At 43.8% G+C, this 23,030-nt stretch overlaps 1 protein-coding gene across 10 annotated transcripts in view; it reads left to right on the top strand.

The window, feature by feature from the left end:
* The first annotated feature begins 174 nt into the window (after positions 1-174).
* The window catches only part of IKZF3 (IKAROS family zinc finger 3), a 40,110-nt gene continuing 17,254 nt past the window's right edge, over positions 175-23,030 (top strand). For 3 of the 10 annotated variants that reach the window (XM_074892054.1, XM_074892051.1, XM_074892050.1), the window contains exons 1-3: positions 6,505-6,583; positions 9,279-9,332; positions 10,570-10,680. In XM_074892054.1, coding sequence (XP_074748155.1) covers positions 6,532-6,583; positions 9,279-9,332; positions 10,570-10,680 — 217 coding nt within the window. In that variant the 5' untranslated portion in view covers positions 6,505-6,531. Of the gene's footprint in view, positions 224-890; positions 1,000-1,398; positions 1,462-4,097; positions 4,155-6,122; positions 6,165-6,487; positions 6,584-9,278; positions 9,333-10,569; positions 10,681-11,052; positions 11,202-11,369; positions 11,549-23,030 lie in introns of those variants that run through there. The other 7 variants (XM_074892049.1, XM_074892047.1, XM_074892046.1 and 4 more) reach the window with 7 other exon arrangements.

Below are 23,030 nucleotides of genomic sequence, written 5' to 3'. Positions count from 1 at the left end.
AAAGTAAGTGTGAAAAAGAAGGTATCAAATTATTGATGGAAAATACTTTTACTCAAGCCTGGTGGCATTTTGAAGTAGTGTCCCTCTCATTTCATGTCTTGCAAAACTCATTGCTCTACTGAATGTGTGCACAGCCTCACTATTTCACTTCTCTCTCTTTGCAGGGAAGCTGCCACACGTTCTTCTGCCTTAGACGAAGATAACTCTCAAGTGGTTGGTTAAGGTATAAAAACTATGTCAGGGTTTTCATTTTTAATTTCCTTGAGCTGCTGAACAATTCATAATTAGGACCACCTCAAAAGATCCAGCGTTCCCATGTGTTGAAAGTTTTCAGTTTTACTCAAAGTTAACATTTCACGCTTATGCCGTATAGGCAAAATGATTCAGTTTTTAACGTGTCTGCTATAAACTAGTCATATTTCAGTCTGAACATCCTCTGCTCCTAAGGATGTTTATAGCCTATTGCCATGTAACTGTCCTACACAACCCATCAGTCCCCAGCTTGTTAATTATTACAAAACAGTATCTTGACTATAAAGTTTTGTCTGCAGTTTTGAATCTTTATAAACTTAGGCTCCTGGTCTGTGTTTTGAGTCAGATGACTCATTCCTTTTCAAGTCTATAATATTTCTAAGTCACAGACTGATAAATTGTCATGACAGATTTGTAAGTTCAGGAGAGAAAAAATAAAAGCTGGTTATCCTTAAGAACAGGGTAATGGTGGGAAGAGGATTTAACAGGACAAAGTGTGAAGTCATGTGTTTATGAATTACTAGGTATTTTTGCTAAGAACTAGAAGCTCAGTAAGAAGTGATAGAAGAGGAAAAAAATCTATTGTAAACTTGGGCATGGTATGAGTAGATATTATAAAGGCAAATATTTTATTCTAGGAAATACGTAGAGAGATTTTCAGCAGAGGGTCACGTGAATGAGCTGTGCAAGGCTCTGGAGAGATGCTACCTGGGATGCAGAACACAAGTTTTGTCTCTGATCTTCAAGGTGGGTGATCTAAAGCAGGGACAACGCAAAGGAGGGCCACGATGAACATAGTGGCATTTTTTATAGGCTGGAAAACGCAAGTTCTTTTGATTTCTGCCCTTGAAATAAAAGCAGAGAGAAGACATGATTGTATCTGATGGTAAGTGTGAGGGAAAGTAAAGATTTAAATTAGAACAAATCTGGCAGTAAGAGATGGCCGTGAATAATCCTGGGATGGAAAACAGAAAGAGGTTTCTGATCATCACACAGCAGGTTCCAGGGCTTCCGTAAAGTTCATAGGGGCGAGAAGCCTTCCTAATTATTAAATGGTTCTGGAAGGGGAACACAGATTGTCTGGAATAACAGAGAATTAGGCTTGATTATCCCAGATACCTTTTGTTTTTGACATTGTATTTCCAGAATCTTTTTCCAAGTGATGGAAAAGCATCAATTTCAGAAGCAGTCGTTGACACAACACAGAAAGTAAGTAGGTGAATCATGTTTCCATGTTGTCTTGTTATCGCACACCTGAGCCATGGTAATTCGTACTCGCTGCCTTTGGTTTTATGTCCAAGTGATCGGGTCAGATCACAGTTTCATTTGCCACTTAATTAACTTGTAAATTCACAGGTCGCATGAGTATTATTTCGGATTTCCGGACCCCTTTGTGGAAAACAAAAATGCATTAAGCCTCAGTCAGTCTTCTTACCCCAAAACATTCATTTCTCAGTTTTAAAATACAGCTGAGTTGCAGGGCCTAAAAACCCCAACCCAAAGCCAAAGCACAATGTGATGAAGTAAGTATAAAACTGTAATAAACAGGTGCAGCACTAACCCCAAGGGTCCAGAAGGGCACCTGCCCTCGTCATGCTGACGATGATCAGCATCTTGGGTTGTTGTTTTTGTCGCTCTGGCTCATCACAGTTCGAAGCTGCAAACACGGACTGTGTTGATGTCAAAGTGTGCCGGGTACTGACTGTTCTGTATCTTCTGAACATCATCCTGCAGGTACAGATGTTCTGTGCTGATCTGAGATCTAAGCCAGCTATTACCTTTTTAGGCCTTTTCTTGGTAAATAGTTCTGGGTTTTGGGTGAAGCAAAATGCCATGACTAGTGCTTAGCTTGCACATAAAGTCAAGACTGCGTTGATCTGGCAGAGCTCACGCTTCCTCATGAATCATAGAAGGGTTTGGGTCGGAAGGGACCTGCAAAGGTCATCTGGTGCCACCCCCCTGCCGTGGGCAGGGACATCCTGCACGAGGTCAGGCTGCTCAAAGCCCTCTCCAAGCCCTGAGAGCCTCCTTTCCAAAGTCTGTACTAGATGTACAAAAATCATTATTTAACAATTCTCTGAGTGCTTTGAAATTTATATTTAATTTATTAAACAATTTCATAACTTGATTTTCTTCTAAATAGCAATGCTATTTATGTTAATATTAAGGAAAACAGCTAACTTAAGTATTATTTTATCTCAGCCATTTAATGTACAGTCCGAGAAGTGCGATTTGTTAACGAATAATGCAAAGAAAGCAGCATTTGTTTAACAGTTGAGGCTGCCTTACCATGTTTACATGATGTGTAAACAGAGCCCGGACAAACTGCACACAAAAGAAATTATGTAGAAAAGTTACTCTTTCCCGTGCGTGGGCACCACAGAGCACAATTGCCACACCAGTTCTAATAAAGGCTTGGGCTACTCGGCTCTGCAGTCTAAAATAAAATGAGTCAGAAGTCTGCCAACGCAAAATAGCTCCGTGTCACCCTGCTAAACTCTCCGTATGAATAGCTGTTGTCCCTTGAGTGACCTAGCCCAAGCTGTCGCAAGCTTTTTTACGCTATTTTGGGTGTTAGCGCTTGCTGCGGGCTTTAAAGATGAAGGGCTCCCTAAAATGCCCGCTGGTCGTTCTGACTGGCCGTCCACGGCGGGTTACGGACCCATTTATCTTGCTGGTGACCCTATTGCAGACGGGGCTGGCAAACGGCTTCCAGGGGACACGGGGGGGGACACGGGGGGAACCATTGAGCTGGCTCGAGATGCGGTGGGCGGCGGGGGACGGGTGTCCTCATCACCCGCCCGCCTTGGCCTTGAACGTGGGAGCCTGTCTGAGCCCGCAGGGTGGGGTTACTCCCCTTAGGTTGGTTTCTTTCCCCTGGAGCTGCTCCCCACGGTCCCGTTCCTGACCGTATCCCTGCCTAAGGGACCTGCCACGGCTGCTTTACCTGTGGAGCCGCCTCTGATGGTGGGGAAAGAGCTTCTCTCCCGTGCCCAGAGGAGCTGTGGCTGCCCCCTCCCTGGAAGGGGTCAAGGCCAGGTTGGACGGGGCTTTGGGCAACCTGGGCTAGTGGAAGGTGTCCCTGCCTGTGGCAGGGGGGTGGGACTGGATGATCTTTAAGGTCCCTTCCAACCCAAACCGTGCTGCGGTTCTGTGATCTTCAGGACCTATTTCAGCAGTTGACTCTGCCCTGAGACCTTCTTTCTGTGTGTGGTGATGGAGACCAGGCAGGTGTGCTGAATAAGGGATTCAGCCCGTGGTGAGGAGTTGAAACTGGATGATCTTCAAGGTCCTTCCAACCCAAACCTTCCTCAGGTTCTAAGTCCAGAGGGACGTTTTCTCTAAAGCGCTGGGTTTCTGGGGGTTTGCTTTGCCCCTTGGTGTGTGCTGTGGGATCGGGGGGCTCCCGGCTCTGCCTCCCCGGGGTTCGCCGCCCTCCCCGCTGCCCTCCAGCCGGCCGGGCCCTGGCCATCGCCCCTGGGGTCCCGGTGCTCGGCCTGTGTCACCCGCCGGCTCTGGGGATGCTCTTCCCACCCCGATGCCATGTGTCCTGCCACAGCAGCCGGGGCCTCCCTCAGCCCCCCCAAAACACCCGCTGTGCCCTCAGCCACCCCCAGCCCCGCCGCCTCCCCTCCCGCGGGGGCCACCGCTGTCCCCGCCGAGTAGCCATCGCTCAGCATCGGTGGCGAGCTCCCCGGCGGGCAGGTCGTCGGGCCGGGGGGCTAGCAGCAGGTCGGCTCCGCTCGCCGCCGCCCGGCGCCGCTCGCCGCCCGCCCAGCGCCGCCGGGCCGGGCCGGATGTGGCGATGGGGCGGGCGGGAGGGCGAGGCGGGCGACCTGCGCCGACAGTCCCCGAGCCCGGGCGGGCAGGTGGAGCCGGGAGCCGCCGCCGGAGCATGGAAGGTGAGAAACGACCCCGCTCTGTCCCCGGGCCGGGGAGGGGGGGGGGAGACGGCACTGCCGGTGCCCGGCCCACCCCGCAGACCCCGCTCGCACCGTGCTCCGCCTCCCGTTTTACTTCCAAGCGGCTCCTTCAGCTTTTTCTGAAGCGAGGAGATTGCGGGCTCTGGAGGAGAGCTCTCCTCGCGTGTTGCAATTAAACAGGAAACGAACGGGGCTTTTTCCCCCCTCGCTATTGAATTTCAGCAGCACCTCCACACGTAGGATGCAGTTGGGGTTTAGAGCCCGCTTTACCTACTGCTCGTACTCTGGGTTTTAACGAATTACAGCGCGTGCTGGTTTCTCTTCGCTTGTAAAACCTGCGTGTAACTTTCAGAGCCAGCAAAAACCGAGTTGTGAGTTAATCTTGGGCTACAGCATAACTCGCTTTTGGAGAAAAACAGAATTACCGGTGCTGTTAACGAGCCTGGCCGAGGAGCATTGCAAAGCATCACTTGGTTGGTTATCTCAGAACTGGCTATTCTTAACTCGTCGGTTTAGGGGCTTGAGCTTAGATTCTGCTGCGTCTCAATGACTTGAGGTTTTTGGTTAAGTTAGATGCAGTTGTCTATTTTAAAAGCATATTCTCCTTTGCTAAAGGCTTTTTAAATGTGTTTAAATAATTACTCTCACAGAATCTGACTGAATCGAGACTATCACTGCTTGAGAGACGTAACTAAAGTTTTGAAAGAATGGGTCTGGTGGCGGTTAGGCATTTAAAAATGCAGCCTCATTTCATGGATCAAGTCGGGTCCACCGAGTGTCTTTTGTGGGAGAAGAAAGTTCTTTAGGTATGTCGGTATAGTCTCTGCTTAGAAAATGAGCAAGTTTCTGCCATTACAAGTGAGATTATTTAAGAAGCTTCTTGTTTGTGTTCCTATTTCTTGTACGCTTAAAGTTAACGTGCAGATAATCCTTCAGGTTTTAGTTCCCTATGTGGGGATTACGAGGATCGGTTAATGTGCCCGAGCTCCTTATGTTGGGGATGGAGTTAATGTGGAGGTGTTATACCGTGTTATCTCTGGATGCAGTAACTGCCAGTGTCTCTGTTCCCGTGGGTCTTGGGAAAATCGCGGTTCCACTGGAGTCAATGGGAAGTTTGCTGCTGGGGACAAAGGGGTGACACTTCTGTCCTCGATTTTCTGTGCTCAGTGTGAGGAGGCTCAGTACGGTCACTGGCCGGAGGACAGGCACTGGTACGAGGAGGTGCTTGAGACCTGGGTCTAGGAAGCCAAAATCCACAATCTTTACTGGGTTGTGTCTCCTCACGACTGGTTTGTTTTGTGCAAAGTTCACAACAACTGACCTCATGTTGTCATTTCCATTTGCTGTACTGGGATGACCATGCTGAATTACTGGAAGATATTCTGCTGCTTTTAGAAGGTTTTGTGCTACGATATGAGAAAAATGTTATCCTTAGTTACACACTGCTGATCAGGATTTCTTCCCAACACGACATGTGCACTTCAAATGCCCTTGTTATTACATGGCACTTAAGAGCAGCAAAGTGTTAGAGACCCTGCAAAGAGTTTGTGTGGGGCAGGTACCTTCTTCAGAAAGCCACTGAGACTGTAAATACTGAAAGTGGCCGTTCAGTGGGGAAATGAGATAGGCTTTCTCTCTTTAATAGTATAGTGCGGGTTGAGGGTGAAAAACGGGCTGGGGTGAGAGAGGTTGGCTGCTGTGCATAGCACAGGCACTGGCTCCGCTGCGAGCCTTTGGGGATAAGGCTGTGGGGGTCAGCCCACAGGGTAGGGACCAAGGTTGCTGTGTGTTTTATTTTGGCCTGCTTGTGCTTCTTAAGACATCACAAAGACAAGGAAACAAGCTGGGTCTGCTCCATATGCTGTGCTAGAAGGAGGACTAAGAGCATATGGGATTTAAAAAGATGTCCCCTTCGCAGGGCTGTTGGGTTGAAAACTGCAGCTGGCAGTAAAAAGGCAATGTTCTGGTTTTCACTTTGGAGGCAAACAGGTGAGATGATAATAATTCAAGACGTTCCTCCCATTCTGCTGGCTACAGCTGTATTGATGGTAGAAGGGTGTTACTGTTATCATTTATTTGAAAAACATCCATTTTAGGGGGGTTAAAATACAGGTAGGCTGTTTTGTTGCTTCTATTAACAGGTCAAATACCAGGATAAAGTATTCATACAGTTATGTGTTAAAATGCCATAGCACTTTTTTAGCAAGCGATTTGAATATTTTTGCTCCCTTTGGCTATTGGCGTAGAACACAGGATGGCCAAGGATTGGTTTCAAAAGCACATGAATTTTACTTCTGCTTTGTAAATGAACATCGTGCGTCAGCTGCAACACACACCAGCCAAGCCTCTCCCTTCCATGCACCCTAGTCAGTGGATCCCTTTGAAGCTTGGGAAGACTAACGTGTTCTGTAAGTGATTTCCCACGTTGTGCTTTTCTGAACGTTAGGTAGAAATAAGGTCTTATTTGTACAGAATTGGGATGGAAGCTTCCTAGACCTCTCCTTCTGGCACACTTACGTGACACAGTGAGGGATCTGGCTTAAAGCACTTTACTTGGGAAAGAGACGTGAGGTTAAATATTAAGAAACTGCTAAGGCTGTAAGAAGCTGCTTGAGACTAATATCATAAACCAGGTACTGATGGGCGGATGTTGGAGGCTTGAAAGTGGGATATTTCTCAACAGAAAAGAAACGTTATATGGTGTGTCGTTGTTCTTATCTCTTCAGAAGGGTTGTACTGCCCAGCAGCCCATCACGGACAGGAACCCGTTAGGCTCAACAAAATGTAAATAAGTACGCAGAGACCATCTCAACGTTAAGCAGAGGGGCAGCTGGGGACTGGCCGTACCGGCCCCGCCAGGCTGCCGCGTGGCTCAGGCAGGGCTGCTCGGGCACCGTGCCCTGGCACCGCGGTTCGGGGGTGCTCGGGACAGGGCCTGGCTCTTGGGGGGTTGCCCGGAGCCCCGTACGCAGAAGCTCGTGCTGATGCCGTTTGCCCAGTCAGCCAGAGCAGCGTGTGCATCCCGAGGGGAGTGACAGCCTGGGGAATACGGTGGTTTCTAAACCAGTAGAGTTCTACAGGAGTATATGCAGAATGATCTGACTTGAAGCCGCCGCGTAGGGGCTCTAATTCTTCATTTCAAGACCTCCTGGCAACCCAGGGGAAGGCAGAGCTGCTGCAGTTTCCCAGCCACACCGCTCCCCCCACCCAGCAGGCACCCTTTTTCCTTAATCCTGGGGCTTTGACCAGTTCAGTGCTTTATCACCTAGATGGGGCAACTGCACAGCATTTCTGAATGCAATTAAAATTGGATTCAAGTATTACAGAATAATGGGGATTTCATTGTCTTGCCCAAAGCCTAATTATTTGCACAATTACAAGGGTTTGTGTAATTTAAGTATCTATATTATTGCAATGTAAAATTCAAATCAGTACTAGAGAGAATTTTGTTCATGTACCGTGTATTTACTGATGTTTCCCCATCATTATTCGCAGTATAATAAATCGGTCCGTTTGCTTCTTTATACCTCACTTTTCCTGGTATGATAAAATGAAACAAAGACAAATGAAGAGCTGTAACTATGGAGTTCCTTGATCTTATTTATTTGTTTAAAAAATAAAAATTTAGTGAATATTTGAACTTTTCGTTGTTTAATTCTGTGACTATGCCACAGGACAACGTTCTTAGCTCTAATAAAAGACACTTAATAAAAAAAGCTTGCATTCGGGCTAAATTTGCATGAAAGGTTAGGAGCTCTGATTTAATTTTAGGATACATTTCATAAGTGCTAATAGCTTAACAACTTGTCTGCACTCAGGAGTTACACCCCGAAGAGCTCAGGCCAGGGCTGGATGGCTTGAATCATTAATAGTGGGGTTTTTTTTCTTGCTGCTCTTTGGTAATAGCTAGTTAAGAGTAATGGGAGCTACACCATAATGTAACTGAGACCCATTATTGAGAAATGGGAGCTGAATGCTTTCATTTAGGAAACAATCGAACCAAACATTTAAAAAACCTTTGCTGGATAGTTCCATTGTTGCTTTGTTTCTTCTCTGAGTTTGCCTTTATTTTGTTGGATGCACCAGCCCATGCTCTGTTCATGCAGTTTTTTGGATAGCCTCATCTGATAGGAGCCTTCCTTGCTGTAGAGTTAACAGAGCTTTGTATTTTGGTGTTGCAGAGACCACAGAAATGTTCCATCTGCAGTGGTGGTAAAGATAGATAATTATGGGGTAAATGTCACTCGTGGTTAACACCTCATGGCCATGGCATCTGTATTTCTGTTATGTAACTGCCAGGAATGAATTTCACGAGGCCTGGAGCTATTATTTTTTATGGGCAAAGATGATAAAAGATTTTCTGGTATGTGAAAAAAGAGGAAAAAAGTCTAGAGGAAAGAAAGGAGGAAGGAAGCAGGTAGCTGTGACACTTAAGGAAACCAGCCCTCCTATCAGTGAAATCTGAAGGCAGCAAGGCACTGAGCAAAGCCTTCCCGGGACAGGTCGGAGCTGTGCCTCCCGCTAAACTCGCCAGCCCGAGCCTGGGCCCTGGCGTGGGAGGTGTAAATCCCTGCAGCTTATATTGCCGCAGAGCACTGCTGAGTGCTCAGCATAGTCCTCTAAATTTTTTTAAAAATTCCTGACGTTTGATCCCTATCAGAATTTCTAAATGGGAATTAGACTTGCATTCCCATGCAAACCAAGTAGAGCTTGTGAAGAGAATAGGGTTTTCCCTTTGTATTGGAAAAGGCATGTGAAAATACCTTGTACTTTGTGCTTTAGAGAAATTCACTTCGTATAGAGTTACCACTATGCTGTGCTCACAGGGTGCGAAATGGGATGTTAAATCGAAAGTGTAAGTTACTCTGTTCTGTAATTTTTTGAGTTAGAAAATAATACTTAATCCCTTTCGTGGGCACATGCCAGCACTCAAGATATAAAGAAGTTGTGCAGTGAAACATAACAATTATTTGGTATGTATTTCCTTGAAAATTTTCAATTTTGCTTTCGGTCAAGAAAATGGGAATTTATAAGATTATAACAACTGTGTCATGAATGGTTCTAAATATTAAGCAACTCAGACTGCTTTTCTGTCTTTTGCAGATTCACAGGCAGGTATGGACCTAAGTAATTCTCAGGAACAGCCCATGGCTACAGGTACGGTGTTGTGAGAGTTCTGTCACCCTCTCTTGAAAATTTTAAATTTAAATGGAGAAAAAGATGTGAATTGCAGCTTGTTTAGATTCCCAGGACATGGAACAGCACAGTCACAAAGATGGGCATTAAAGGCAAAAAGCAAATTCTAGAATTGAAATAAAACTGTGCAAGTTCGATATAATATTGGAAAATTATACTAAAGGGGAAAAAAGGCTATAGTAGGAAATGAAATGTTTTCAGAAGAAAGCTGGAAGTTTTGATTAGGGAAGCAAGAATAATGTGATTCTTTTAGGTTGGCTGCATTTCTGAAAATAGGAAAACAAACCTCTTGTGTGAGTTGGACAAGTGTTTTACTTTCCTGTTAATCAAAAAATATTTTTTTTTTCCGATCCAATGTAATATTTAGCTTGAGAAGGACTGGATTTTTTACTATCCAACTGTTAATAAGTTAAACAATTTTAACAGCAATTTCACAGTGTTGCTGTGAACTTTTAAAAATTCACAGGATTGTTGAAAGAAAACAGTTTTTTAAACAAAATACTGATCTGAAATTTCCAGAAATATGCATGAAATTGAGTTAGTCTGTATTATGGATTTTATGAAAAGAGGCTTTATTTGAAAAACTTCACCCAAATAAATTTCACCATAGCTAAAAATTTGTCTTTATTTCAGAGAAGAGGGGCTTGGATTTCTGGGACATACTGCTGCCCCAGTGATCAGCAGAAAACCTTCTGATAATGATGTTTAAAGACATATGTGAAATAAGCAGAGGAGTGCAACTGGGTTCAAAGAGGCTTCCGATTAAACATGCTCGAGCACTTTTCTGGCCTGGGGCCAGAATGATTAATATTTTGCCCAAATGAACAAAGTAGAGCTGTGATTCCTTTTGCATGCTCTGAAGCGTTTGCTTGCTTACCTGCTAGCACCAGTTGTCAGAATACACATGATCTATAGAGTTACATATACTGGACTTTATTCCTGTTTTGTTGTCATTCAGAACAACCTCCAGAATAGTTAAATCTGAGCAAAAACTTAAGTCTTGGTTAAAGGTGTGTGCTCTGCGTGAGAGTTTGTAGGTCACTTTGGGAAGCAAATCCACTCAACCAAACTGCAAGTCACGCATCTACAGGAAGGACATTGTGGGCATTGTGAGCAGTACTGGGAGCTTGCAGATACTCTGAGGTAATCACCTGGAAATATTCTTGGAGCATAACGGTAATTCTTGTGTTTTTTTCAGAAGGACAGGAGGTTTTGACAGACTGTAATCTGAACAAATCCCAGGAAATGGAAAGTATGGATAATGCGGAAGATATGAAGGAACACAATCAGTCTAATGAAGAAGCAGGAGGTAAAGTGGAGATTGAATTCTGAAAAATAATAGTTATATTGTTTTTTCATTAATCTGATTATGCTATGGGAGTGATTAGAAAGCTTTTTCTGGATCATGGCTCTGGTTTGCCTGCATGTCTGTAAAAGGAATAACGATACCGTTACAGTTTAGAGCGTTTAAACGTGCTCTAGAGGAGGAGCAACTGTTTTCCATCAGGGAACCTCATGTGCATTTTATAAAGGTCACTTTTACAGATCTGTGAAATATGGCTAGCAGGATAAAAAAGCATGTGCATATGGAGAGCTCTTTTAATGTGTGTTGTAGCATGCAAATTCTTAAAAGTAGTTTGCATATGACAGACGCCTGTCAGGACTGCACTTTTTATTGATGTTGTTAAGCTACTCTGGTATCTGAAAAATAACTTGGTAATTTTTTTTCTTTTGAAAGAAAGGACAAGTTACCTCAAATTCATAGGACAACTCAGCCCTGTAGAATTTAAAGCTGTAGCAGTAATCCTCTAAACTGTGGGTGAACAGAAGGTTGGTCAGTTTACCTTGTTTATTGTTTAATTTGAACAGTAAACCCTTCCTATACAACTCGGAAAGAAGACACAGGTATGAATAAAATACTAAACCAATATGTACTACTGTTGTGTTTAAGAGGTCCTACATAAATGTGTATTTTTGTGTTTCTTTAAAAACTACCAGGCCCTCTTTACTTAATAGATAAAAGGAGCAGCTCCTGGACTCAGCAATCCTTCAGGCCCACAGAGCTCAGGATTTGTACGTGTGTAGATGACAGAGATGCAGAGCAAGAGACTCTGAATTTCTTCCTTGATGTAGAAGCTCACAAACTGAAATCACGGCGTTAATAGACATTCCTGCCGGTGAGCTGAGCGTGTTCATTTATGCCAGTTCTCAACCACAAACAGTGAAAAATGCTGCCTGGTAGAGGATGTGGTATATGTACACTGGGGAAAAGGCATGTATTGTTTTATCAGTTTCATGTTGCCTTTCAAGTACTGCATGTCCATGGCAGTACAGGAGTGTCAAGACAAATTATGTCTGTGGCTTTGGTTAGTAGTTTTGAGGTAGCGTATCACATGAATCAAGTAAATCACTAAAGAATTGTCTCTAGTTTGGTTGCCCAAGTAGCCTTAGTTGTTCCCTGGAGCATAAATGGGATTACTTTATTTTGGATTGAAATGGAATGTTCAGAGATTAAATTTTTGCATTATTAAAGATTAAGCTTTTTCTATTTATTAACAAAGTACGAACCAACATAAAACACTGAAGGGAGCACTGCACTAGCAAAAGAGTCCGTGAGGAGGGTGAAATGAATCTCCTGTAGGTCTCTGCAGTGCTGGTGTCCAGAACTCTGCTGGTGTCCGGCCTTTCTTGACAGTTGATGGCGAGAGAGCACGCAGTTTTTCTGACCAAATTTGGGTGTCTGACTTAGGATGAAATGCCTTGTGTCCCCAGAGTAGCGGCTTCTTAGCAGGACTCCATTTATAGCCAGTGAGAGTAGCTTAGTATAGACGTCTGCGGTGTAGAGTCTGGCTTGGCAGGTGAGTTCTGCTCTGCTTACCCTAAAAAGAGCAGTTGAATGTTTTTATCCACAGAACATGGAAGGCTTCGACCCTTTTCTACGTCCAAGGCGTCCGATCTCTCTCTCAGGGCCCACAGCACATACAGTACCCACAGCTATAGTGCAGCTGTTTGTCCATCCCGCACGCCGTTTCCACGCGCGGTAGCTCGTTGTGCCCGTGCTTCCCCGGCCTCCCTGCCCTTCGCTCCTCCTAGTCGCTGAGCTGTGCAGACAGGAAGCCAGGCCAGGGTTTCTTTCACAAGCCCCTCAATACTGACCAGCCAAGAGGAATTCTCTAGCTTCTCCCCACCCGCCCGTTCCAGGAGCCCTGTCTCCACCACTTGCACGCGCAGCGGCCTGGCATCGAGGCTGTTTCCCGTTCCTTGGCTGTCCTGTGCCCTGCAGCCTCAGTACCATTTCTCAGGCTCTTCTCCAGACATCTGAGTCAGGTACAACTTGAACGCTTGTGAGAGAATGTTTATATACTGCTCTTATATACCACTCATTTCTCATATTGCTGCTGATCCCTTAAAGTCTCTTTACAATTTGTTCTGGAATGCGAATACGGAAAATTTACATCTCAAAGATAATGCTATAAATATCAATAAAACATCATTTCCCTCCGATAGACTCCCTTACCATCACAGCGTTCATTCATTATAGAGTGAGTATGAACCTACTCAGTACCACAGTGGTCTGTTCTTTGATTCTCACTGTAGGAATAAAGACATGATTGCTAGGAGTAAGCTGTTTTAAATGCACAAAAAAGATACCTATGGTATCTCAGTGTAAAATGGCACAAAATAAAATATATATGGTGTTTACTTCATTCCTTCACATACAGTTCTCTACAGTCATTCTGATACCGGAAGCACAACAAATCTTAAATATTTAAGCATGCTGTGCTAGTACTCTAGGCTGTGCAAATATCAGTAGGTGCATTTAAATTTCCTCCTGACAACTTTCTTCCAGTTCAGTTGGTGTCGGATACTAAAATTCAGAAATAATCAGCTTTCATGTCATGCCTACTATATAAATTGCAGGTCAACAGTAGCAGCTACGTTAGTCACTGAGCAGCCCTTGCGGGTCCATAACTATCTGTCTTACTTCTAGATAAGTGAAACCACATTCTGACAGTGCTGCCCTGGTGGGGGTGTTATCGTTTGGGGATCACTAGCCCTGGTAAAAATGAATATACAGTATTCTCCAGAATCACAGAATAAAAATATCGTCAGTGTCGGCGGTGGCTCTTGGGAAATGGATTATGTCCTGCCTACACCCAAAAAGTCTGTCTGTTTAAAATAATAATAAAAAAGCTCTATTTGGCACTTTTCTGGGTGTGATCACTAATACCCTCATTGCATATCAAATGTAAAGAGAAGTAATGAAAAATATTTGTGTGGTTCTCATAAATGTTAATCATGGTATTTGTGATCCACCCCTTCTGTGAGCGAGCCATCCCACTTCAGTAGCTTCACCATTCGTTGCTGATGATAGCCTGCATCACAGAAAGCTCTCCTTTGAATCCTGAACCCCTGCATGATCCATGCCCACAGGGTTTGTTCCATCTGCTGAAGGCCATGGTAAGAACATGGGGCCACTGACTCATAGGGAGAGATCAGGCATTTGATAGCCTGCTTTCCACTGCCTTACTGTGTCTGTACCATGTTTTTCTTGGTACAATTATGTCTGGTTTTTCCACGTTTCGTCAACCATTCATAGTAAGTAATTTTCCAGTTTCTTGGACCATACATTTGTGAATTTTGCGTTATGAATGGCTGACACTCTAAATACATTGTGGGGACTTACTCTGGGGATTTGAACAGGAGTTGGAGCCTCGTCAAATCTAGAAGTTGCGCAACTAATTTGGTGGAGTCTTTTGTGCTAGGTCTGCAGGAGGTGGTACTGTGATCTTTCAAAAGGCTACAGAAATTTTGTGAAGGCACTAAATAATGCATAGAGCTGAAACGTCGTCATAAGTGGTGCTCGTCTGGTCTAAGAAAATCCACTTTTTCAGGAAACAATTCCGTATTTGTATTTCGAGCATGTGCCAACACACTGGCTGGCGCGTTGTTCATTCTGCCTGTGTCATAACTGACGAAGGTGAGATGCCACTCCATGAAGTTCAACCCGTCCTAGCATACACCCCTTTTAAAAGGGCTTCAGCTAGGATGATTGCTAAGTATAGGGCAAACAATTAGGCAGAAGGCTCTAGTGATATGTTAATTAAAAGCTTGATGGAGAACAAGGGGAAAAAAAAAAGACAGAAAAACCCTTTTTTTGCCTCAAGGGAATGGAAGCTGCATGCTGTGGTGCACACGGGGTATGCTTGCCTGCAACCATAAAAATACGCTGTTCCCATGGTGCTTCCTGTATCTGGTCTGAAAAGAGACAAGCAATGAGACAGACTGGGGAGGAAGCGCTTAATTTCCCTTGTTTCTTTACGTGCCCCCAACACTCTTACCTTTGGTGGCCAAAGTTGAAGCGTCCTTAATCTAAAAATTAAATTAAAAACGCCACGTTCTTTCCTGTGGGAGTCACAGTCAAGCACAAGTGTTTAATTATGTCTTAATTCCCTCATCTGTTGAGGCAGATAACTTTTTGGGTGTTATGAATGTTAGCTAGCTTTCATGGTTGTGAAATAAAAAGAAATAGAAGCCACATTTGTGGTTTATGGATGCTAATTGCTGCTGCATTTAGGTGTGTGAAAGGGGGCGGTTAAAAGGCTGGAGTGAGACAGGAGAGGATGACAAACCCTCGCTCAGGCGCGTACTGAGGTTCCAGTGGTGCTGCTAGCACACGCACTTATCTGCTCGAAAAGGAAGTGCCGTTTTTTATCAGAATATTACATCTCCCAAGCCCAGATCGAGCCCTGCCGCTCATGGGACTCAGGGGTTATCTCACAACATCAGCAGTGCTGTGCTGCAGAAGTTCACTTAACAGGGGATTTCTGTGAGTGTGCAAACCAGGCAGGGAGTCTGCGCTGCTTAACTGTGTCAGGGCTCGGCTCCGGTGGCTGTGCACCAACTGAAAGTTGCCTCTGAGTGTTATCAACAAAAGATCCTCTTGACTTGTTTCAGCTCTGCAGTACTGTACTAGCAGCAGCAGGAATGCTGCCAAGCACGTTCAGTGACATCAACGCAGCCACTTGTGTCACCACAGCCCGTAAATGATTGACAGCAGCGTGGACTATCCTGCACAGCGGGTAGCCCAGCGCACCCAGGGCTGATACAGAAACTTGGATGTTCCGATTGCCTTGAAATAATCACAGAAGTGCAGCTTTTCTTATTCTAATTAACTCATTGCAGTCAGCAGAAAATAGGATTTGCTTTTGAGATACCCTGACTATCAGTGTAAGCGATCAGACAAGACAAGCTCTGGAAGGAGAACGGATGCACAGTGTTACTCAAAAGATGATGGACTCCTTGCCATAACTTTTTAAACTGCATTTTTCATCACTTGTCCTACAGCGTATCTTGGATTCATACAAAATAATCCCTTGAAATTAGAGGGGAGAGAAATACTTCTTCCTTTGGCAATGAAATAAAATCTAGTCCAGGGTAGATGCGTTGTGGTGTTTCCTCCCGCAGGAAATAAGTGAAGATGAAGAGAACGGCCCTAGGAACTCAAATCACATGTCATTGCAGAAAATAATCCATTTTTAGAAATATGGGTTGGTGGAAAGGAAATCAGTTAATTAAGATGACTCATGTTTTGCCCCCAAAGTAGGCTGTTCATTTGGCACAAAATGTGTGAGTTTAAGGGGCAGGTTTACTACTGCTTGTGCTGCTGGAAAGGTATCGGAAAGCAGAAACAAATCCGCAAGAGTCAAAACTTTGCTAAAATGCAGCAAATAGTTCCATGAGCGTTGGAATTGATGAGGCTCGGTTTCCAGTGGGCTTGTGTCTTGCTGCTGGCTGACTTTTCGTTGAACTGTGCAAAGTTTGCGTCGTGTGCTAGATGCCATGTTTTACTTCTGGTACCCCAGGCAGCTTTGCCGTGTTCTCAGCACCGTCTCCCATCACACTGCGTTCAGTCCTCTTCCTGCCTTCGTTCCTGCTGCTGCTCTGCAGGAGCTGTCAGGAGCTTTGTTTAGTTCAGAGCTCAATGCTGTATATTCTTCTTGAACAGTCTGTTGCTGCACCTCCCCTGCCAAGTGTGCCAGCCACACTGAGTGTTTCTCCTGAGACAGGAGCACCACCTCCAGGAGCGGGGTGGGGAGGTGCACGTACTCCCGGGCCGACTGGCAGAGCAGAGGAATTCCCAGACGCCTTCCCCTCTGCCAGACAGGGCTGGATTTGGTCTGCAGGTCTGAACTGGCTAAGGGAGCGCCCAGAGCATCCATACGCTTCTATGGGAGACCAGGCTAAGAGTAAAACATGAGCATTTAATGATAAAAACCTCAGTTTGGAGAGAATGTACTTGCAATCTAAAATTCAACTCTCAGAATCGAGGTGATTTACTCCTGGAAAATTTTTTATAGTTGAATCAAATCAATACACTTAGTTTTGTGAAGGTTATGGTGTTCGAGGATTTTGAGCAGCATCTTAACCAAGCTCCTGTCTTCAGTTTATGGGTGTTAAAATTCCATTGATACTTATCGCAGATTTCCCTGTTCTTCATATTATATTCTTTCTTCATATTTTTCTAGTATCAAACACAAGAGTGTATTGCATTGTAAGGAAGACTTTGGGGAGATGAATTAAAAAAGACTAAATGAAACTACACTTTCAACTTCTCACATTTGAAGTTCATTTGAAAAAGCAGTTGACCAGAGATGATCATGCCTGAGTGGTCGTATTAGTAATAGGTCCCTTGATATAACCAAGGAAGGCGATTATCTGAATTTAACATGTGGCCTTTTTCAGTCTGACTGTTAGGTCCAGATGTTCTCTGATTAACTGTCTAATTGAAGTCTGATTTAACGGTTGTGATTGTATCTGGCTTTCTGGACTTTAGGAATGGTAATTTTAGAAATCTTTTCTGAGTGATGTTATCGTAACTGTAACAGAAGGGAAGAACTCGTACACTTTCATCTTTTTATTTTTTAAGAGGGAGGCTTTAAAGATGCTAAGATTGGAAAGGATGATGTTAACAGGTGCCATAAATGAAACAAAAGTCATCTGGGCCAGGCTTTGGCAAATCTGGGCACTGTAGGCCCAGGGATGCGGGTGGCGTCCCTCCGGTCCCCTGTGCTCCTGTGCAACGCTGCGGGTACAGGCAGGTGAGGAAAGCAGCAAGCTATTCACACTTTAAAAGAAAAAAATAAAAATAAAACCCCGTGGTAGTTTTAGCATAGTACTACCATAGCTTTCTAGCCCCTAGACATATTGTCTCAGGTAATAACATTCTGCTTCCCCAAATTCTGTTTGCAGTGTCCATTAAATGCATCATTTTTCATTTCCTTCTCTAAACCGTGGCCCAGTGTTGCTGTGCAGTTGCCCTGTTTAACTCCAGCTTTGGCAGCGCTCAGTTTTGGCTGACGTTTTTCCTTTATCACTATTTCTGTTAATAAAACTTTAACACATTTTGGAAACCTTTTGAATGAAAGTCCTGAAAACCCCGCTAGGTTATTATTAGGTAGAAATTGGTAATGGATGGGAAATACCAGGAATGAAATTATAGATTTACACAGGAATATACATCTTGATAAGAAAATCCTTGTATTTGAATAAGATGCTTTAAGAACCAGTTACATACTTCAAGTTTCCTGGCTCACATGAGCTTGGAGATGATGTATGTTGTTTGATTATTTTGGGAGGGGGTGTGTGTGTTGTTGTTGTAATTAATCGTACAACTAGACAAATTATACTGTGTTTTAATGATAGAAAGACACTGGTATTAATGAAGTAGAAAATACACATCCGAGTGCTTGGAAAATGATGCCTGGTTTGTGGTGGTGTGTTGTTTTTTTTTTTCTTTCCAATTCTCGGTGCTGCATTTCAATTTGATTTGTTTCTATTTTTGTTTCAAGTCACAATAAAAACAAGGAAACTCATTACCATAGAGCATGCACTCCACAAAGGGGAATTATGAAAGTTTCTCTCCTATTTTTAGAAGTGAAATTTCCACCAGGTGCATACCGCACTGCTTCATTTAGGAATTACCACGCAGGTTTGCTTTATACAGTATCTATGCTTGGTTTTTGTACAGAAATGGAGACTCAACAACGGTACTAAGAAAATACTGGCAGGCACAAAGATAAAATCAAAGCCAATATGTCCAAGTAATAATTTTTAGTAAGTCAAGGAAGTGAAATGTAGGGGTTTCCAGTGCATTGCAGAAGTACTAAATGCAGTACTTGGGATTTTTAGTGCAGGAGAACGTGCTTTGGCCTGCAGTGACACAAAAAGGGCCCCTCGGCCGCGGGCCAGAGCGGGGCAGGTCCAGCGTGGCTGCGCTGCACGAGGGAGCCACGTTTATTGCCACCACGGCTTCGTGCCCGCTGCTGCCACTGCTGTGGAGCTGAGAGCTGGTTGTGCTTCTAGGTGATTGCTTCTTCCTTTGTTGGCAAGCAATGATCTCATAAAAGCATCCCTGCTGTTGTGAGGAAGGGAGCTGGTCACTGGAGTCAGGGGAAGAAACAAAGCCAGGTTGGGCCAAAAAGGCCTGAACTCCTTTCCCTTCCCCAGAACTGATACCTGCCGTGGTGTAGAACACAGACATGGAGAAAAGCTGCCTTATCTCGGACTGGGTTGTCTCTGTTAAAAAAAATAATAATCTCGTGTTGCTGTTGTGTCACTTAACATTTTATCATTCCCCATTACTTACAGTCTCCAGATTTTCAATATACACATATATGTCACGTGTAATTGTTTTCTTCCTGTTATTTAAGGGAAAAAAACCTTAGGTATAGCATTGATTTTTATTTTGTTTTTTCCTCTTTCCCAGTTTATGATTTTAACAGGACGTACTGCAAACCTCTCTTTATTCATTAAGGAATATGGGTGGGTTTTAACTCATGACATATCTTCCCCCACAGCGTGTTAATTCCATTGTAGAGGTGTTTTTCATAAACATGCAGGATTCTGACTTTAATTTGGAAACTCCGCTGACTTTTTCAGTTTCACCTCACACGTCTGTTCTGTTTCAAGCTGGTTTAGGTAAAGGAATCTCGCGTTCTGGGAGGGACCGACTCAAGTATGTGTGCGCTAGGGTTTGGTTTTATACTGCTATTTCTGGGGACAATTTGTGGAGATAACGGTGATGAATCATCAGTTAATACCTGTCAAATCCAGGTAGTCACAAGAATCCTTCAATATGCACACGTATAGACTCCCTTCTTGTTCTTCAGCATCTGAATGCTATTAACAGCTGTCAAAACCTGGTAAACTATTTATATGCTTTCACAATTTGTTTAATTGGATAGTTAGGAAATGGCATACAAGAAAAGCTTTTCTTTTTTCTTTTTTTTTCTTTAGTCTGGCTGAACATCTGTAGCATTAGGGGCTCATTATCTCTGAATTGGCATAGCAAATCAGCAGCATCATTAAAATGCCACATTAAGATGATTAAGTTTCTTTGTTATCCAGTTGACTTTTTGCATGTGCTGAGGATTTCATGATTATGACCCCACTCCTTGTAAAACACTTGAGCAACATCACCCTTTTGTGCTGTTGTCTTTAATAGCTTCTGGTTTTTATTCTTTGTGCTTTTCATAACACTACTGGTAAACTTTGCTTAACAACAGTACAAAACTTATGTTATTTTCTCTATATTTGATGCCCAGGTCTTGGATTAAATATAGTAATTGGGGGGTTTTCCTTCTGAGACTTCCTCCTAGAGAGAACAGCTAAGATAAGACTTTAGCTTGTCCTAATTGTTTGCTGCTGTTGACTTCTTTTTTTATTCATGCATTTTATAGAACATACACAAGCACTGTTCATGTGGTGACTCAGTCTGAAGTTGCCACCACAGCTTTATTTTGGATTTTTTCCAGAACCCATTGTTTTTACAGTGTTTCAGGTGAAACAAAAATATTACTCTGGAGTATGTCTTTCATCTTGTAATCATCTCCCCAGGAAATGAAACCATGTGCATCAGCCTTAACGCATCACACTGGTACTTTGTTGTGTAAAATCTACAACAGTTTGTTCTGCAGCGTGTATTACCTTCACGAACTGCCTCAAGAAAAATAGTTACCTGGATAGGAGACCGTGAATGTTTTTTTCCTCTTACAACCTCTTTACTTTCCTAAGCATAGAAGTGATGATAGCATTTTTTTTTCAACTGGGGGAACTTTGTTAATGTTGTTAGGGATAATTGTGTTTTTCCTCGGTTAAATTTCCCTTTTCTACTTGAAGTTACAGCCGCCTTCCTCTTGGTTAAGGCAGCCCAGCCTGGAAACTCCCTAATCTCATTAAAAGATGTGGATATGATTTTTAAGTGACAGATACAAACCTTTCCAGGCAGCTGCCAATCTCCTTATCTCACACTGTGCTCTGTGCATGCCCGTACACAGAGCAAAAGTCAGGGCTGAAAAAGGAATTTAGTTGCTTCAGACCTCTGCAACACTTGGTTAATTTTGGGCTGACTGTACTGAGGCGTCTTTTCCTCTGCCTGCTTTGTACCAAAGCAGTCAGGAAGGCTGAGTAGACTCGAAACAATAACAGGTGTGTTAGGACAGAAAAATTCCAACCCTTCTAACATTTATTTGGTTAAAAAAAATCCTCTTCCCTAGTGGCTTCTGCTGACTGTTGTTCTCAATCATCGGAAGGTGAATTTTGCCGTTGAGGTTCTTCAAGTTCCTACACGCAGACCGGAAAGCGCTCGAGCTTTGGTGGGATGTCACTGGCTGCTGGAGCGGCGGTGGCGTTTCTTGGGGGAGGCAGTGGTGGAAAAGCCTTGATCAGAACTCAGGTGCATCCTTCTCTGTTACTATACGAAAACAGAAGCACTGCAGGCAGGCAGCATGCAATATGGAAAATGCAGAGGTAATGATTTTCCGCAGCGGAACCATAGGATGGCTTGCCCAGTTTGTGCCAGTCAGCAAGTGCTTGCCATGGGGAACTCAAACCAGCGTTCCTGCCACGCTACATGGACACCAGCATAACTCTGTAGAAGAGTAAAAAGCTGTGAGCCATGAACTTGTGGTTGAGAAACAGTAGAAAACGGTAGAGAAGTCTTCTCATTTGGAGGTTACAACTAGTCCACCACCGCTAAGCAATTGCACTTGATGCAGACAAAAGGTGGGACGTTAAGTAGAAAGTGGGAATTGAAATTGTTTCTGAAAGTACCAACAAGGTGCAGCTGCAATGTGTACTTCCTTTTACCATGTTGTGCAGGATGTAGCAAATTATTTTGGAACTGCCTCCTTCTGAGAGGGAAAAAAAAACAACCAACCAACCAACCTTTTTTTTTTGGAAAAGAGATTCTGTTGAAATCTGCTTTCAGCAACTGGCAATAATTTTTCCTTAGAGGGATGAAAATGGATGTGTGAACTAGTTTTGGAGGAGTCTTGATAGCAGGATCACCCTTGCACCCTCAGACGGGAAGTTGGCAGCAGAAGGTCCCTGCAGAGGATGCCCTGTTTCCGTGGAATCCCCGGGGTGTGGAGCAGAGCTGGTGCTGAAGAAGGTGCAGATTAACACGGGCCGTTTGTAGGTGAATCCAGACCTCCCTGTGCCGCCCAGAGCAAACACCCAAACCGGTGTGAGCCCTTCTGGGACCAGGGCAATCAGTCCCAATACCAAACTCTAATAAAAACGTTTAGGATAGGGGCATAAAACCTCACAATATGGGGAAAAAAAGCCATCCTGCTGTGGATATCATCATCCAGGGAGGGCGCCAAGAGGAGTCTCGGAGGCTTCCATGCTACTGTGGATTCTTGCATAGGCTGAAGAAATTATCACCCACCTGCTTCTTCCACCCCACTTCAACCCAAAGTAAGATAGATTGGCTGGGCTTAGTGCAGACATTTAGGATACAGGAGTGATTTTATCACTAAAATATAGTTGAAAATTTTGATTTCATGAAAGTATTGGTTGCCAGATCTTTATTTTTGAGTGCTGCTTTTATGTTGCCACCTCATTTTCGCTGTCACCCATTGTTTGTTCTCGGCATTTGATGTGGTTTATTACTCAGAACCAGAGCTAATACATATTCAGCAGTCCATGTTCTGTACTTTGGAGAAAGGACAAGTGATTAAGTGCCATATTTAACTGTCTAACCCTCAGTTTGAGAGAGGAGCAGGTGGCCATGAGAACAATACTTTCAAACAGGAAACTATGTATTTTATCTCTTTGTGCTTTTCTTCACTTGGTAGCTTGAGGCATAGCTCAGGTTTCAGCCATAGCCTAGCTCTTGTCTAGATGGAAAAGTCAGCTTTAAGCAGAACAAAAGCTGTCCTGTCAATTAGTAAGGATTTGAACACAAGTGCTGGCAATGCTGGAGTTAATAGCGGAAAGGAAATTCAGTGACATAAGTTGGGAATCATCAGCTGATTATATAGTGTGACCAATTTGCTTATATTTTTACATGGGAGCATTATTGTTAGTAAATGATTAGCTACTTGTTACATTCTCCTCTTGTCATGAAATGGCATTCATTTAAGGCAGTGGCTTTGGTTTTCTCTGGACATGGCGACAGGTCCAGGAACCTCTTCAAGGGCCGTGGGTGCTGATCTTCGTGAGTCTGGGTTCTTTGCCACGCAATATGACTTTGGGCAAATCTTTTAACGTTTCTGGGACACGTCTATTTATCAGGAGATCTTTACTCTGCTTCTGCTGGTTTTGCTCACATAGTAAAGTAACCTTGTGATACAGGTGTCAAGATCATCGGAT

The sequence above is a fragment of the Strix uralensis genome, chromosome 22 (assembly GCF_047716275.1).
Source record: "Strix uralensis isolate ZFMK-TIS-50842 chromosome 22, bStrUra1, whole genome shotgun sequence".
NCBI lineage: Eukaryota > Metazoa > Chordata > Aves > Strigiformes > Strigidae > Strix > Strix uralensis.
Note: the sequence above shows the minus strand (reverse complement) of the source record. Positions and strands in the feature narration are given on the sequence as shown.